A 17,146-nucleotide genomic window follows, 5' to 3' on the forward strand; every position below is an offset into this window, starting at 1 on the left:
CTCTCACTGACAGCAGTGCTGAAGCTTGTTAGTCAAGTAACAAGATCTTGTTTCCAAAGACCAAGTCAATTTAGGTGCTCCTTTGCCTAACCCTCTAATTGTTTCCTAAGAGTTAGAGAAGGAAGGTAAACCTACTACCCTCACACTGCTTGATGTTCTTTATAAAAAGTACTTCTCGAAGAATGCGGAACAGAATTTCAAATTCTCAATGGAATCCAGACTTTCTGGAGCCACTGAGGCTGAATGAACCCCCAAAACTATTGCCCTGAGATAATCTTTAAACTTTAAAATGAAACTCTCCCCTGAAGTTGTCTTTGAACCAAAAAATAGTTAATTTTAATAAGTAAAGTATGTCTGCCTTGAGTATTTTGCTCTTTTAAAGAATTATCTATGTGAGATCACACTGACAACAGCAACTCGAAAGGTTAGATGAGAAGCTTAGGGGCCAGTGAGTTTAAGTAAATGGTGGTGAAACAATTTGGAGAAGGATGGTGAGAATGTCTGCACAACTCAAAGAATGTAGTAAATGCCACTAAGTTGTACATGTACAAATTGTTGAAATGGTGTATGACTGGGTATATTTTTATAAAAAAAAAAAAGAAAAGAAAATATATTAAATTTATAAATGTACAAAAAAGTACTTCTCAAAGAATTTCAAGATAGTCCCCCACCATCCCGCCACCTGCTATAAATGATTTCTCACCTGAATTGGGTTTCTCAGAAGACTGAGAACTCTAAGGAGAGGTAGATCTTTAATGTATTCTATTTCACGCAGCTCAGCAATCTGTTTAATCAAAGAACCAGAATATTACCAACAAACTAAACTCACAAAGACAAAAGAAAGCACAATAGGAGACAGTGTGGACACTATTATTATTATTTTAACTGCTCTGCTGAACGTCCAGCTTTTCAATGAGAATCTCCTAAAGCTATGCAGGAAAAAGGACATTATGGCACACCCCTTCAAGGAATGTTAACGGCCATGGCCACATTCCCCCGCCCCCCACTGGCTAGAGATCAGTAAGTAGATCCTCAACTCAACCATGTTTATTCTAAGGAATAAAATAACATGCACAGTCAGTATAAAAACAGTACCAAAAATGCATATATCGGCTTCCTAAACTAAACTCTAACTAAAGACAGGCAGTTTCATTTCATTTCCTACAGTTAGCATAATAACTACAATTTTATCTCAATAAAATTGGTATTGAACTTTTGCAAAAAGTTAACAACTTATTTTTCATTGATACTTCCCCCCAAATATTTCTGCATGCATCATAAAATCATTCCAGTAGCACAGCCACTGATAACTACTGAATTTTCCAACTGGAAAACACAACTAGGATGTAAACTATTCCCCAACCTTAATCAGAGGAAGAACATGTGCACCATGTTCAAAGGATGCCATTTTCAAAGACCTGCATATGTTAGTCTCGTTACAGTAATGTTATGCTATTATATACATCTTTTTCTATAAAATGACTAGACTCATCCATTAGACTGCCATTTGGATTAGCACTATGAAAAAAGGATCGAATTTTCTCTATTGCATTATTCAGGAAGGTAGAAAAGTAAACTTGGTTCACATTGCTCAGTCAGAGCTTTTGGACAATGAACTGATTTCCCTGCTATACCATTCTCGTTCTTGGAACTAATACAAACATGAGATCTTTTCCTCAATCATCGGGTCTCATAAACTAGGCCTGGCCACATGCACTTGTAGGCACTGCTGGTGAGAGGGATGTTGGTACATTTTTCTAAAGTGCCATCTGATGTTTTCAATATGCACAAGCCATGAACCAGCTATCCTACTTTAAGAAGTTTCTTCTAAAGACAGCATCAGGCATGCAAAAATGTAGATACAAGAATGGTCAGTCCAACACTGTTATGGACTGAATTATGTTGCCCAAAAATATGTGTTGAATTCCTTGTCCCTGTACCTGTGGATGTGAGCTTGTTTGGAGACAGAGTCTCTCTTTTGTTGTATTAATGAGGCCATCCCAGTGTGGGGTGGGTCCTAATCCTAATCACTTCTGAGTTATAAAAAGAGCAGAACAGACACAGAGTTACACACTGGGGTGGACAGATGCCAAAGAATACCACGGACCTCACGGAGCTATCACCAGGAAGGACCTCCTCCTAGAGCCATGCCCTGAATTTGAACTTCTAGCTTCCCGACCTGTGAGAAAATAAACACCTCTTCACTTTTGTTATAGCAGCACTAGGTAACTAAGACAAATGTTATTTGTAGAAGTAAAAAATTTCTATATTTGTAAAAACACCACCTCTGTGTGGTGAGGTGAGTCATGGTACAATCCCACCACAGGATCACTAAGCAGCACTTTTAGAAGATGATAGTATCTGTGGTGGTTGACAAAGAAGGATCTCTTTGACATGTTGCAAACGCCATGAATAGAATGATTATAGGCTATGTAAAAGTACACATTTCCCAGATGTCAGCTGGCATCAGCTAGTCTTTCTGGAGTCAAATGAAAGAGATCCAACTTCCTTCCCTACTCTTCTAAAAGTAAGATGAGCTGGAAAAAGGCAGAGCGGACAAGCATGGTGTCCTCTGGCTCCATGTTCCTACTTCTGCTGAGTGCCCTGCTATCCTGCCTGTGCCCTCTGTGGTGGGCTGAAAATGCCCCCTCCCCAAAGATTGCTGTTGTTGGGGGCCATCAAGTCAATTCCAACTCAGAGCAAACCCATGTGACAGAGTAGAACGGAGCTGCTGGGAGGGTTTAAACTGCCAACCTTTCAGTTAGCAGCCCAGCACTTAACCGTTGCACCACCAGGGCTCCTTCCCTCAAACATACCAAAAACCAAACCACTGCTGTCGAGTCGATTCTGACTCGTAGCGACCCTATAGGACAGAGTAGAACTGCCACATAGAGTTTCCAAGGAGCGCCTGGCAGATTCGAACTGCCGACCTCTTGGTTTGCAGCCCTAGAACTTAACCACTATGCCACCAGGGTTTCCCCCTCAAAGATATCCACGTCCAAATCCCTTGAACCAATGAATATTACCATATATGGCAAAAGGGTGGCTATTACTTTAAATGGCAAAAGATGTGATTAAGTTAAGGACTTGCAATGGGAAGATTATCTTGTATTACCTGGGTGGACCCTAAATGCATCACAAGTATCCTTATAATCAGAAGACAGAAGGAGATATTACCACACAAAGGAAGTGAAGGCAATGTGAACATGGAGGCAGAGACTGGAGTGATGTGGCCATAACCCAAGGAATGCTGGCAGCCACAAAAGCTGGAAAAGGCAAGGAACAGATTCTCTCCTAGAGCTTCTAGGGGGAGCACAACCTTGCCTTGACTTCAACCCAATGAAATGAATTTTGGACTCTGGTCTTCAGAATTGTCAGAGAATAAATTTCTATTGTTTAAGCCACCAATTTTGAGGCAGTTTGTTACAGCAGCTATGGGAAACCCATAGCAGATCCCATTCCCATGCCTTTCTTCCTCAAATTTCACAGGCCCAAGACTATTTGCACAGTAGACTCTTACAGAAGGTAGAGGGGCAACAGCACCCTAACCAACCTATACTTAAATGCTACCAGAAAGGTTATATCCTTAAAGGAACTTCAGCAGTCTGCTGCCAGGACTGTCACACCAGCCCTGTTGATCCAGATTTCAGTCTACCCTCTTCTCTAACCTCCTCACCTCTCTTCTCAGCTGGTGCCTTCCACCCCAGGAAGCCTTGGACTTCCCAGAGAGAGCAGTCTAATGAACTCTTTGTTTGCCATTTCCTTCCAGGAAATGGTGCTCTTCAAGCCTCGCCATCCACAAACTCATTCAATGAGTTAATATACGTAAAACATTAGGCTCAATGTTTGCACACAGTAAGTACTCCATACTAGGTATTCAGATGAAAAATATTTTAAATCAAACTTTTATGCTCTGTGATTGCAAAGCTGAGATCTTTGACTGATTTCAAAGGGACAGCAAAGTACATATAACTTGGACAAGCTCTCTTTTAATTAACATGTTCTGGAGACCAAGTGGCCTGTTGAAGTATTTTCCTAAAAAAGATATTTGCCTCCTTAGAAAAAATTGAATACAACCAGTTAAAAAAAATTTTTTTTCACTGCTACATATACATAGCCATGTATAGAAAGAGATCTAGAAAGCTGTTTTCAAACTGTGGGTCTATATCCATAGTGAACCCTGAAATCAATTTAATCAATCCAAACCAGCAGTTTTTAACTGGTAGTTTTTTTAGTGGGACAAAATGGAATAGAAAAATTATTGGAATGTATTTTTTGTGATACGGGTAAACGTTGTTTCAAGAAATTTGGGGTTCAGTTTTTTTGTTTGTTTTCTATGTACATATGCTTGCATGTGTGTAAGAAGCTGCAATGAAAAGTGTATTTCTTACTGTAGGATATAGCCAAAAAATGTTTGAAAGCACTGGTTGAGAATGATGTCTTCTTAAAATGTTAATGGTACAATGGTGTTTCAAGAGATTGTTACTCTCTGAGATCAGAAGAACTAGATGGTGCCCAGCTACCACCAACAACCATTCTGATCAGGGACACAATAGGTGTTCCAGGATAGAATGGGAGAAAAATGTAGAACAAACCTCAAACTCCTTAAAAAAGGCCAGACTTACTGGAACAGTAGAGACTAGAGGATCCCCAGAGACTATCACCCTGGGACACCCTTTAAACTTGCAACTGAATCCACTCCCAGAGATCACCTTTCAGCCAAATAATAGATTGGCTCATAAAATAAACAATATCATCCATGAGTATTGTGCTCCTTTAAATAATCACTAATATGAGACCAAACGGTCAATATTTACCATAAAGCAAAGATGAGAAGGTAAGGCGGGAGGGGAGGAAACAGAGAAGCTAGATTAATGGAAATAGAACAACCAGAGTAGAAATGATGAGAACACTGATGCACTGTGGGAAATGTAACCAATGCCACTGCAAAATATGTATAGGAATTATTAAAAGGGAGCTTAATTTGCTGTGTAAATGTTCACCAAAAATATAATTAAAAAAAAAGATTGTTACTTTCTTGTTTACACTTTCTGTATTATTTAACTTTTCTGCAGGCCTATATTTTTTCTCTCTATATAGGTTAAAAACAAAGCTAAAAAATTTCCAAATATCCTGAAGGACTTCACTTGAAATAGTATGAATACAATTTGTAATGTATAGAAATACAACTTCATTACAGCTATATCCATAATCATAAATGAAAAAGGAAACAAAACTAGATGCCCAAGAGTTTCAGAGTAGCATATGATTAATAATAAGAACAGAGAAACTCTTCTTTGAGGGAAACCACCCAAAACAGTTAGAACTGACTTACCAATGCATCACCAGGTAGGTTATTGGGCTGCTTTACCTGGCCCCTCCTAGTGTGAGTTCTTTATTTCTCTCACTTTCTCTTTGGTAGCTTGTATAGGAATTTGTTTCTGTTCTACCTCATTTGGCATTTGCTTTCCGGCACACATTGCTGACTCTACTCACCGCTTTGCAAGAATATATAATCTAGGCTAAAATCCATGCTTTCTTGCCTTTATCTTTAATTTAGGGTACATCCATTCTATTAAGCAATTCAAACCCACCAGCCGCTCTGTGGGAGAAAGATAGCGGCAGTCTGCTCCCATAAATATTTACGCCTTGGAAACCTTATAGGGCAGCTCTACTCTGTGCTATACGGTCACTGTGAGCCAGAATCCACTGGATGGCAAAGGGTTTTGACATTCTATAAGGGGTTTGAATAATTATCGAACTGTGTGGCTAGAGACCATCTCTTTTAAAAAGGGTGCTCTATCTATGTCACAAGTTAAGGGGCAGTTCTACTCTGTCCTATAGGGTCGCTGTGAGTCAGAATCGACTCGACAGCACTGGGTACTGGGTATGCCACAAGTGATCTAGGTCAGAAGCCTTGAATTCTAAGAAAATGCAGCTTTAATTAGTAAGCTTTAGAAGTTTAAAGAAATGCAAATGACTGGCCAAGAGAGGGTTTGAAAAGTTACTTAAAGAGGAAACAGCTAGGTCCTCAGCGGCCCTGTACCAAGAGAACCACGAGCAGGACAAAGACCAACAGTGGATTTTCATGCTGGCCCGGCACATGTGCTGATCAGTATTATTCCTTTCTTTTACTTTGCCATGGGTTTTAGAAAAATTACAAACCATAAACCAATCTCACCTGTGATCACAGAAGCACCCACCCTAAGTAAAATATCCCTAAAACCAACCCACCGGATATTAAAATAAAATGCTACAACTAAAGTAGAGATTATTCCAGCCTTCCAGGAAGACCAAAAACTAGTAAATTTGTAAACATAAAGCTTCATAACATGAGAAGAAAGAGCAACAACGTGACCATCTCAATGGAAACAGGAAAGGATTTGATAAAATCCAACACGCATGGCTGATTAACAAGAAAAACAAATCTGAGTAAAGCAGGAATAGAAGAATACATCCTCAACATAATAATCTTTCTATATCCTCCTTAAACATTAGGCTAAACATTTAGACGGCTCTACATTAAAATCAGTAAAAGGCCAAGAGTGTCCGCCACCATGTTTATTACTTACAATTCTTTTGAAACCTTTAGCCAAAGAAAAAAGACATGAAGTAGAAATGAGAAACATAAGTACAGAAATAGGACATAAAATTATCATTCTTAGTCAGTGAGATGATTATCTCTTAGAAAATTCAGAAAAACACCTAGAACTTAAAAAAAATTAATTATTGTGATCATATACAAAACGTGTGTACAAATGTAAATATGTATACGTACATGTGTTTGTACACACACGCACAGGCACACACACCAATACAGCAACACTCAGAGTAAATCCTTGGAAAGGATGCCATCAACAAAATCAACTAGAATTTTTAAAATCTAAAAATATTAATAAAAATTTGCAGGGTTTATATCAAGTAAATTATAAAACTTTATCATGAGACACAAAGAATAAGAGGAAATAAATAATAAATTGAGAAGCTGGTTATATTCCTAATTAAAAAAAAGGAAATGTTTACAAGACATCAAATCTTCTTAAATCAACAGCTGGTTTTAATGAAATTCCAATCCAAATCTCAGTGGGGCTTTTTGGGCAACATGACAAGGTAATTTTAAAGTTCAAAGGGAAAATTAAACTGACAGATATCAAAGAAATTTTCAAAAGAATTAGCCTTAAGATGGGGGGAACTTATCTTACCAGTTATTAAAATTTTTTCACAAAAATAAAGTAGGAGTAGTGGTGGTGGTGGGTAATGATAAATGCATTACTAGAATAAGAATCAACAAATGGGTCAGTGGGACAGAATAAACAGCCCAGAAACAGGTCTTGGTAGAAATTAGAACAGTGTATATAATAAAATTAACCACAAATCAGGGAGAAAATTTACATTAATCAATAGAACCATTGGTTAAGTGAGATAATGAATGGGAATTATTTAGCACAATAATGAGCATATAAACCCCATTGCTTTCGAGGCGATTCTCACCCATAGCGACACTATAGGACAGACTAGAACTGCCTCATAGTGTTTTCAAGGTGCACCTAGTGGATTCAAACTGCCGACCTTTGGGTTAGCAGCCGTAGCACTTAACCACTACACCACCAGGGTTTTCACTGAGCATATAAAAACCCATTGTTGTTGAGTCGATTCCAACTCATAGCGACCCTATAGGACAGAATAGAACTGCCCCACGGGGTTTCCAAGGAGTGCCTGCTGGATTAGAGCTGCCGACCTTTAGGTAGCAGCCAGAGTTCTTAACCACTCTGCCACCAGAGCATATAGGTTCTCAATAAATGCTAGCTGTTATCATCATATTATGATTAGATATCAGAAGACATTAATTTAAATGTGTTTCAATTATACCAAAAAATAAATTATGGATTAATAATTGAAGATAATAAAAAAGCCAGAAAAAAAAAAGTTCAACTGAATACCTACTAGATTTCAGAAAATAAAAGGACCATATAAAAATAAAAAGGAATAAAGGAAGACACAAAGAGCACAAAGGAAAATATCAATATACTTGATAAATTCTTTTAATATGTATATCAAAATACCGTAAGCATCACAAAAAGCAAAAGAACAATTGTAATAAAATAAATAATAGGCAAAGGGTATGAATAGATCATTTTTTTTTAATGGAAAACAAATGGCTAATAAACACCAGAGAAAAATGTTCAGACTCACTGATAATTCAAAAAATGGGCATATAAAATAAGATACAAAAAAAAAAAACCTGTTCTCTCCCAGGTTGACATAGCTTTAAAAAGGTCTTTGCTGACAAAGGTGCAGTGAGATGTACCTGTAATAAGTTATTCTAACTTCCTACACTGCTGGTGAGAGTATTTGGAAAGAAGCTTCATCAAATATATATCAAGTGCCTTAAAAATGCTCAGACCCACTTAAAGATTTACATACAAGAATGTACACCACAACATTCCTTATAATAGCTAAAATTGTAAACACAACAAATTCCAATAATAAGTGAATGACTCAATAAATTCTGACATACCCATTCAATGGTATATTTTACAACTAATAAATCAAGTTTTCAAAATATGGGAATTAGATGCCTCCCTTACGCTACCCACAAAAACAAACCCCAGATGGATTAAAGATTAAACATCAAAAAACAAAACCTGAAATTATCATAAGAAAGTATATGCCAACTTTGGAATATAGAGAAATTTCTTAAATAAAGCTTACAAAGTAGAAATTATAAAAGACCATATTTAAGTATAACTTTTAAATTCCACTTCTCTGTTCCCCAGATGCACTGTGGCACTTAGTAAGGATTGCCTTCTAAGAGGAGTCAATGGGTGGCACAAAGGGTTAATGCTATCAGCTGCTAACTAAAAGATTAGACGTTCAAGTCCACCCAGAAGAACCTCGGAAGAAAGGCCTGGTGATCTGCTTCTGAAAAATCAGTCATTGAAAACCCTTTGGAGCACAGTTCCACTCTGACACAAATGGGGTTGCCATGAGTGGGAATCAACTTGATGGCGAATGGTAAGAGGTAAAGCTTCCACAGCCATTGTTGGCCTACCATCATAGACAACTGGCACAGGACTGCCCACACAGGTGTGTTGGGATGGGATGTCTGCCTCGAAATTTTAGGGCAAGCTGGACATCCAAAATGGCGAGGGTCCTGGATCACAGTATACGGAGGTTAGAAGGTGCCACCATCACCCAGTCATCCGAACTGGAAACCTGGAGGTCTTCTTCAGCTCCATCTTCTTTCTCATCCACCACCTCCACTCTGTCCTATTAATTCTACCTTAGACATCTCCCTGGGGTCCATCTTTCTCCTCCTTCCCCACTACCTTTGCCTTATCTTAGGCCGTTGTCATCTCTCAGCTGACCCACTTCCTCTGATCTCCACCCTGTCTTCTCTCTCAACCCAGCAGGAAAACACTCAAACCAAAATACCAATAGGTAATCATTCTTGAATCCTATCACGTATACGTTGAACACCAATCAAGCACTTGATGGGAGACAGGCCAATCTGGGTACTACTGAGGGCTCCTGGGAGTCATGCATTCATTTAACAAGTATTCTTAAATCCCAATTATGAGCTGGGCAGTGCACAAAGTGAACAAGATGAAGGCCCTGAAGCTTACAAAGCTAACATTCTAGCAGGAAAGACAGTGTACTCTTAATGATGCAAAAATATAACGTGTGATATGATATAATCTCAGGTAGTAGTTAAGTGCTAATGAAAAATAAAGCACGTGAAAGGATAAGGAAACAGGGAGGGGTTCTGGAGAAAGCACTCGGAGGTCAGGTGGGCATAGAGGCCTCCCTAGAGGGTCTGCAGAGAAACTTGAATGAAATGAAGGAGAGACACGTGTGTTGGAAATTTGGGGAAAAGCTTCTAGCAGAAAGGCCACAAGGCAGAAAGCTCCTGATTGGAATCAGCTTTGGTCTATTCAAGGATTGTCTTAGTTATCTAGTGCTGCTATAACAGAAATACCACAAGTAGATGGTTTTAACAAATAGAAATTTATTCTCTCATAGTTTAGGAAGTTAGAAGTTTGAATTCAGGGCACCAGCTCCAGGGAAAAGCTTTCTCTCTCTGTCGGCTCTCAGGGAAAGTCCTTGTCATCAATCTTCCCCTGGTCTAGAATCTTGTCAGCACAGGGACCCTGGGTCCAAAGGACGCACTCTGCTTCTGGCTCTTCTTCGTTGGTGGTAATGATATCCCTCTCCTCTCTGCTCACTTCTCTCTTTTATATCTCAAGAGATTGACTCAAGGTACAACTTAATCCTGTAGCTTGAGTCCTGCCTCATTAACATAACCACCTCTAATCCTGCCTCATCAACATCATAGAGGTTAGGATTTATAACACAGAGGATAATTACATCAGATCACGAAATGGAGGACAACCACACAACACTAGGAACCATGGCCTAGCCAAGTTAACACACATTTCTGGGGACACAATTCAATCCATAACAAGGATCAAAAGAAAAGTACCCACAATTTGGCATTGCACCTCCCCCCACCCAACTGCTAGAGGGAAACTCTGAGTGGTGCAAATGGCTACCACGGTTGGCTACTAACTGAAAGGTTGGAGGTCCCAGTCCACCCAGAGGCATCTCGGGAGAAAGGCCTGGCAATCTACTTGTGAAAACTCAGTGGTTGAAAACCCCATGGAGCTCAGTTCTACTCTGACACCCAGGGGGGCAGCATGGGTCAGAGCCCACTGTACCGTAACTGGTAACTGCTAGAGACAGCTCTGCAAAGGAGCACTTCTCCCCACCAGCTGCCCCAGGAGGGCTGGTGTCCAACTCCAGTCCTGTGAAGTGGCCGTCAGAGGCCCTCTGTCCTTCAGTGCTGGCCGAACCCAATCGTCTGGCTGAGGCACAAGGGTCAGCAGCCTGCACTGTCATCAGTGATCAAGTGCTAAGTCAAGGAGACAACTGGCCACTCCATCACTATGGAGCCAGGTCACCATGAAGTAGGGTAAAGTGATGAGGCAGCATCAGGAGCTGGCCTCAAAGTGTCCACCCGTCAGCTTTCTCTGCACAGCCAGGGCGATCCAGAGAGAGCAGCTATTGTGGCCCCTTTGCTCTCTTGGGGACGATCAGACCTTCTACATGCACAGGACCCACAAGCCTCCAAAGGGGCCTCCCTCCTGCCTGCATTCCATGGCAGGGTCCGTTTGTCAGTGAATAGGGACTGATTTCAGAAGGAGGGCTGATCAGCCCAGCATCTCCCGTCCTCAGTCTGGCCACCTCCGCACCCTGCTGTGAGCCCTTGGAGGCCCCAGGCAGCCCAAGGGATCATCTAGCCTAAGCCTTCTCCTTACAGGTCAACAAACTTAAACCCAAAGAGAAAGCAAGCTCACACAGAAGCCAGATTGTGTTCAATTCCCCCCAAATCCCTTTTGCTCACATATACAAAGAGAAGTTGGAACCATGATCCAATGAAGATGGGGGTAATGCCCTCACATTGCTTGTAGACAGCTAAAAACAAGTACATAATACTGATAAAAGTGTGACCCATAAAACGGCATGCCTCATGGCGAATTAATCATGAGAACCAATAGCTATCTTATGTTTCTTTTATTTTTATTTATTTATTTTTTATCCCACTGGCCATTTCTGCTTGCTTGTCCAACCTCCCCTTAAAGCCTCTTCTAATCTTTGCTTATCCCTCTTTACCCTATAAAAGAAAAGCCTTTTTCTGTTTGATTCTGAGAGCCTGCTGCTTTCTGAGTTACAAACATTTTCTCTGTTGCAGTCATCTTTCTTTCTGAAAAAGCCTCTCTCTAAGTCCAGGTTTGTTTTTATCTGACAATGGAGAAACATTTATTCACCAGAATTTTTTTTTTTTAATTGTGCTTTAGGTGAAAGTTTACAGCTCAAGTTAACGTCTCATCCAAAAAATTTATACACACATTGTTTTGTGACATTAGTTGCAAACCCTACAATGTGACACCACACTCCCCCTTTCCATCCCAGAGTTCTTGTGTTCATTCAACCAGTTCTTGTCCTGTCCTGCCTTCTCATCCTGCCTCTGGACAGGAGCTGCCCATTTGGTCTCCTGTATCTGACTGCACTAAGAAGTATACTCCTTACCAGTATTACCTTTTATTTTATAGTCCAGTCTAACCTCTGTCTGAAGACTGGGCTTTGGAAATGGTTTTAGTTCTGGGTTAACAGAGCATCTGGGGGCCATAGTTTCAGGGATTCCTCCAGTCTCTGTCAGACCATTAAGTCTGGTCTTTTTACGTGAATTTGAGTTCTGCACCGTACTTTTCTCCTGCTTGGTTCGGGGCTCTCTGTTGTGTTCCCTTGCCAGGGTGGTCATTGGTGGTAGCTGGGCACCATCTAGTTCTTCTGGTCTCAGGCTGATGGAGTCGCTGTTTTAAGTGGACCTTCTGTCTCTTCAGCTGATATTTTCCTTGTGTCTTTGGTGTTCTTCATTTCCTTTGCTCCAAGTGGGTTGGGACCAATTGACGCATCTTTGATGGCCACTTGGAAGCTTTTAAGACCCCAGACACCACTCACCAAAGTGGGATGCAGAACATTTTCTTAATAAACTTTATTATGCCAGTTGACCTAGATGTCCCCCAAAACTATGATCTCCAGGCCCCAGCCCCTGCTACTCTGTCCCTCAGTGTTTGGATATGTTCAGGAAACTTCTTAGCTTTTGCTTTGGTCTAGTTGTGCTGACTTCCCCTGTATTCCCTTCACCGAAGGTTGTTTCTTTTAAATGGTAAATTTTTCCATCCCTGACACTTGGTATTCTCAGTTGTCCTGGAGAAATCTCTGAGGAGCTCTTTGGATGGCTCAAAGAATATTTCAGAGTACTGTTGGCTGCTCCCCAACCTGCCCAGTGGGGAGCCAGGGAATTATGTTATTGTTATGGGCCCAATTGTTGATAAAGGATTCCCCCTTTGGGAGACATGGCCACTTTTTTTTTTTTTAAAGGAATCTTTTTAACATTTGAAAATGATAAACTCCTTTTTTCACTTAATGATACCCCTTTTTTCTTCAAGCTTTTCAAATGTAATTTGAAAAGTCTCTTGAAATGGAAGATAACAATACACTACTGGTGAGGTGTTTCCAGAACTGTGCTGTTTAGTAGAGTAGCTATTAGACACATGTGGCTACTTAGCACTTGTTTCTGTATGTGAGCAAAAGGGATTTTGGGGGTAACTGAACACAATTGAAATGTGGCTAGAAGGAATTGAGGTGTGTTATAAGTGGAAAATAGGCACCAAAAAAAAAAAAAAAAAAAAAACACCGCTGAATCAATCATGGCTCATAGCAATACTATAGGACAGTATAGACTGCCCCCATAGAGTTTCCAAGACTAAGCTTTACAGAAGCAGTCTGTCACATCTTTCTCCCACAGATTAACTGGTGGGTTAGAACCACTGACCTTTAGGTCACTGCGCCACCAGGGCTCCTTGAAACAAACACCAGATTTCAAAAACTTAGTACGAAACAAAAGAATGTAAAATATCTCATCAGCAATTTTTTACGTAGATTACATGTTGAAATGATAATATTCTGGATATGGTGAGTTAAATAAAATATATTATTAAAATTAGTATCAACTTTCTTTTTATTTTTTTATTTCAGCTACTAGAAAATTTAAAATTACATACGCAGATGTGCGGCTCTTTTTACAGCTCTCATTATATTTCTATGGGTCAACACTGCTCTAGAGCATTACACCACACACTCTTCTGAAGAGAGGATTGGAATTTTATATACTGTATTACCCTGCAGAGGTTAGGAACACTGAGTCTGAAGGTAAACCATGCTATATTTGAATCTTTGCTCTACTATTTGCTAGATTATATAAACCTTGAGTAAATTACTTAAACTCTGTGCCCTGGTTTCTTCATCTGTAAAACAGTGATAATGATACAGTTACAAAGGAGATTAAGGATCCCTGGGGGCATAGTGGTTAACAGCTTGGTGGCTAACCGAAAAGTCAGCAGTTCGAATCCACCAGTTTGAATCCTTGGAAACCCTATGGGGCAGTTCTATGAATCAGAATCAACTTGACAGCAGTGGGTTTGGTTTTGGTTTTAATGGGGATTAAACGAGACAATAATATGGAAAGTGCCTAGAAAAGCCTACCTCTGGATTATTTTATTACCGTAATTGTTATTATTACCATTGCTTGTTTTCCCAAATCCTGAGATATGTTGAATTTGGATTTAATGAATGCACTCCACTTTTCTAACACTACCTGTATATACCAGTTAATACGGTTATTATTAAAATTTACGCACCAACCACTAAGGCCAAAGATTAAGAAATAGAAGATTTTTATCAGCTGCTGCAGTCTGAAATTGATTGATCATGCAATCAGGATGCACTGATAATTACTGGAGATTGGAATGTGAAAAAAACAAAGAAGGATCAGTAGTTGGAAAATATGGCCTTGGTGATAGAAACAATAGAATGATAGAATTTTGCAAGACCAACGACTTCTTTGTTGTAAATACCTTCTTTCACCAACATAAATGGTGACTATACACATGGACCTCACCAGATGGAACACACGGGAATCAAATTGACTACATCTGTGGAAAGAGACAGTGGAAAAGCTCAATATCATCAGTCAGAACAAGGCCAGGGGCTGACTATGGAACACACCATCAGTTGCTCACATGCAAGTTCAAGCTGAAACTGCAGAAAATCAGAGCAAGTCCACGAGAGCCAAAATATGACCTTGAGTATATCCCCTCTGAATTTAGAGACCATCTCAACAATAGATTTGATGCATTAAACACCAGTGACCAAAGACCAGACGAGTTGTGGAATGACATCAAGGACACCATACATGAAGAAAGCAAGAGGTCACTGAAAAGACAGGAAAGAAAGAAAAGACCAAGACAGATGTCAGAGGAGACTCTGAAACTTGCTCACAAATGTCGACCAGCTAAAGCAAAAGGAAAAAATGATGAAGTAAAAGAACTGAATGGAAGATTTCAAAGGGCAGCTCGAGAAGACAAAGTATCATAACAACATGTGCAAAGAGGTGGAGATAGAAAACCAAAAGGGAAGAACACGTGCAGCGTTTCTCAAACTGAAAGAACTGAGGAAAAAATTCAAGCCTCGAGTTGAAATAGTGAAGGGGTCTATGGAGAAAATATTAAATGATGCAGGAAGCATCAAAAGAAGATGGAAGGAATACACAGAATCATTATACCAAAAAGAATTAGTTGATGTTCAGCCATTTCAAGAGGTAGCACATGATCAGGAATCGATGGTACTGAAGGAAGAAGTCCAAGCTGCTCTGAAGGCATTGGCGAAAAACAAGCCTCCAGGGATTGATGGAATATCAATTGAGATGTTTCAACAAACAGGCAGCACTGGAAGTGCTCACTCGTCTATGCCAAGATATATGGAAGACAGCTTTCTGTCCAACTGACTGGAAGAGATCCATATTTATGCCTATTCTCAAGAAAGACAATCCAATCGAATGCAGAAATTATCGAACAATATCATTAATATCACACGCAAGCAAAATTTTGCTGAAGATCATTCAAGAACGGCTGCAGCAGTATATCAACAGGGAACTGCCAGAAATTCAGGCCAGTTTCAGAAGAGGACGTGAAACCAGGGATATCATTGCTGATGTCAGATGGATCCTGGCTGGAAGCAGAGAATACCAGAAGGATGTTTACCTGTGTTTTATTGACTATGCAAAGGCATTTGACTGTCTGGGTCGTAACAAATTATGGATAACATTGCAAAGAATGGGAATTCTAGAACATTTGATTGTGCTCATGAGGAACCTTTACATAGATCAAGAGGCAGTTGTTCATACAGAACAAGGGCATACTGATTGGTTTAAAGTCAGGAAAGGTGTGCATCAGGGTTGTATCCTTTCACCATACCTGTTCAATCTGTATGCTGAGCAAATAATCTGAGAAGCTGGACTATATGAAGAAGAATGGGGCAATAGGATTGGAGGAAGACTCATTAACAATCTACATTATGCAGATGACACAACCTTGCTTGCTGAAAGTGAACAGGACTTGAAGCACTTACTGATGAAGATCAGAGACCACAGCCCTCAGTATGGATTGCACCTCAACATAAAGAAAACAAAAATCCTCACAACTGGACCAATAAGCAACATCATGATAAACAGAAAAAAGATTGAAGGTATCAAGGATTTCATTTTACTTGGATCCACAATCAACAGCCATGGAAGCAGCAGTCAAGTAATCAAACAATGCATTGCATTGGGTAAATCTGCTGCATAGGACCTCTTTAAAGTGTTGAAAAGCAAAGATGTCACTTCGAAGACTAAGGTGCACCTGACCCAAGCCATGGTATTTTCAATCGCATCATATGCATGTGAAAGCTGGACAACGAATAAGGAAGATCGAAGAAGAATTGACACCTTTGAATTGTGGTGTTGGCGAAGAATATTGAAAATACCATGGACTGCCAAAAGAACGAACAAATGTGTCTTGGAAGAAGTGCAACCAGAATGCTCCTTAGAAGCAAGGATAGCAAGACTGCATCTTACATACTTTGGACGTGTTGTCAGGAGGATCAGTCCCTGGAGAAGGACATCATGCTTGGCAAAGTACATGGTCAGCAGAAAAGAGGAGGACCCACAAGAAGGTGGATTGACACAGTGGCTACAACAATGAGCTAGCTCAAGCATAGCAACAATTGTAAGGATGGCGGAGGACTAGGTAGTGTCTCGTTCTGCTGTGCACAGGGTAGCTGTGAGTCGGAACTGACTCAACAGCACCTAACAACAACAACAACCTGTATATACGTCAGAACCATTTTACGTAGGAGATTTCTACAAATCGGTCTACAATAACAATCGCATGAAAAGGACACTAAAACCATATGAAACAGACACGGTACTGACTTCTCAAGACGTAGCACAATGAACAATGTGGTCCATTAGAATTAATGAACTTTAGAAGTTGCCAAAACAATTTAATACTCAAATCAAGTGAGAATGAGGATGAACATTTCGTCTGTGATTGAAAATGACTTATTCCCATATCTAACAGCTGACTTTTTGTAATTTTTAGAAACCTAACAAACAATAGAACTGAGAAGCCCCATCACAGCTGAACAAAAAACAGCCTCCACAGTACTACATCGGGCTGCAGGCCCTGCCCCCTTCAGCATC

The 17,146-nt window shown here is 40.0% G+C and overlaps 1 protein-coding gene across 1 annotated transcript in view; it reads right to left on the reverse strand.

The window, feature by feature from the left end:
* LRGUK (leucine rich repeats and guanylate kinase domain containing) overlaps positions 1 to 17,146 on the reverse strand; it is an 89,636-nt gene that overhangs the window by 32,170 nt on the left and 40,320 nt on the right. The window contains exon 9 of the mRNA XM_064290369.1: positions 704 to 784. Within this exon, the coding sequence (XP_064146439.1) occupies positions 704 to 784 (81 nt within the window). The remainder of the gene's footprint in view (positions 1 to 703; positions 785 to 17,146) is intronic.

This window comes from Loxodonta africana, chromosome 8, assembly GCF_030014295.1.
Source record: "Loxodonta africana isolate mLoxAfr1 chromosome 8, mLoxAfr1.hap2, whole genome shotgun sequence".
NCBI lineage: Eukaryota > Metazoa > Chordata > Mammalia > Proboscidea > Elephantidae > Loxodonta > Loxodonta africana.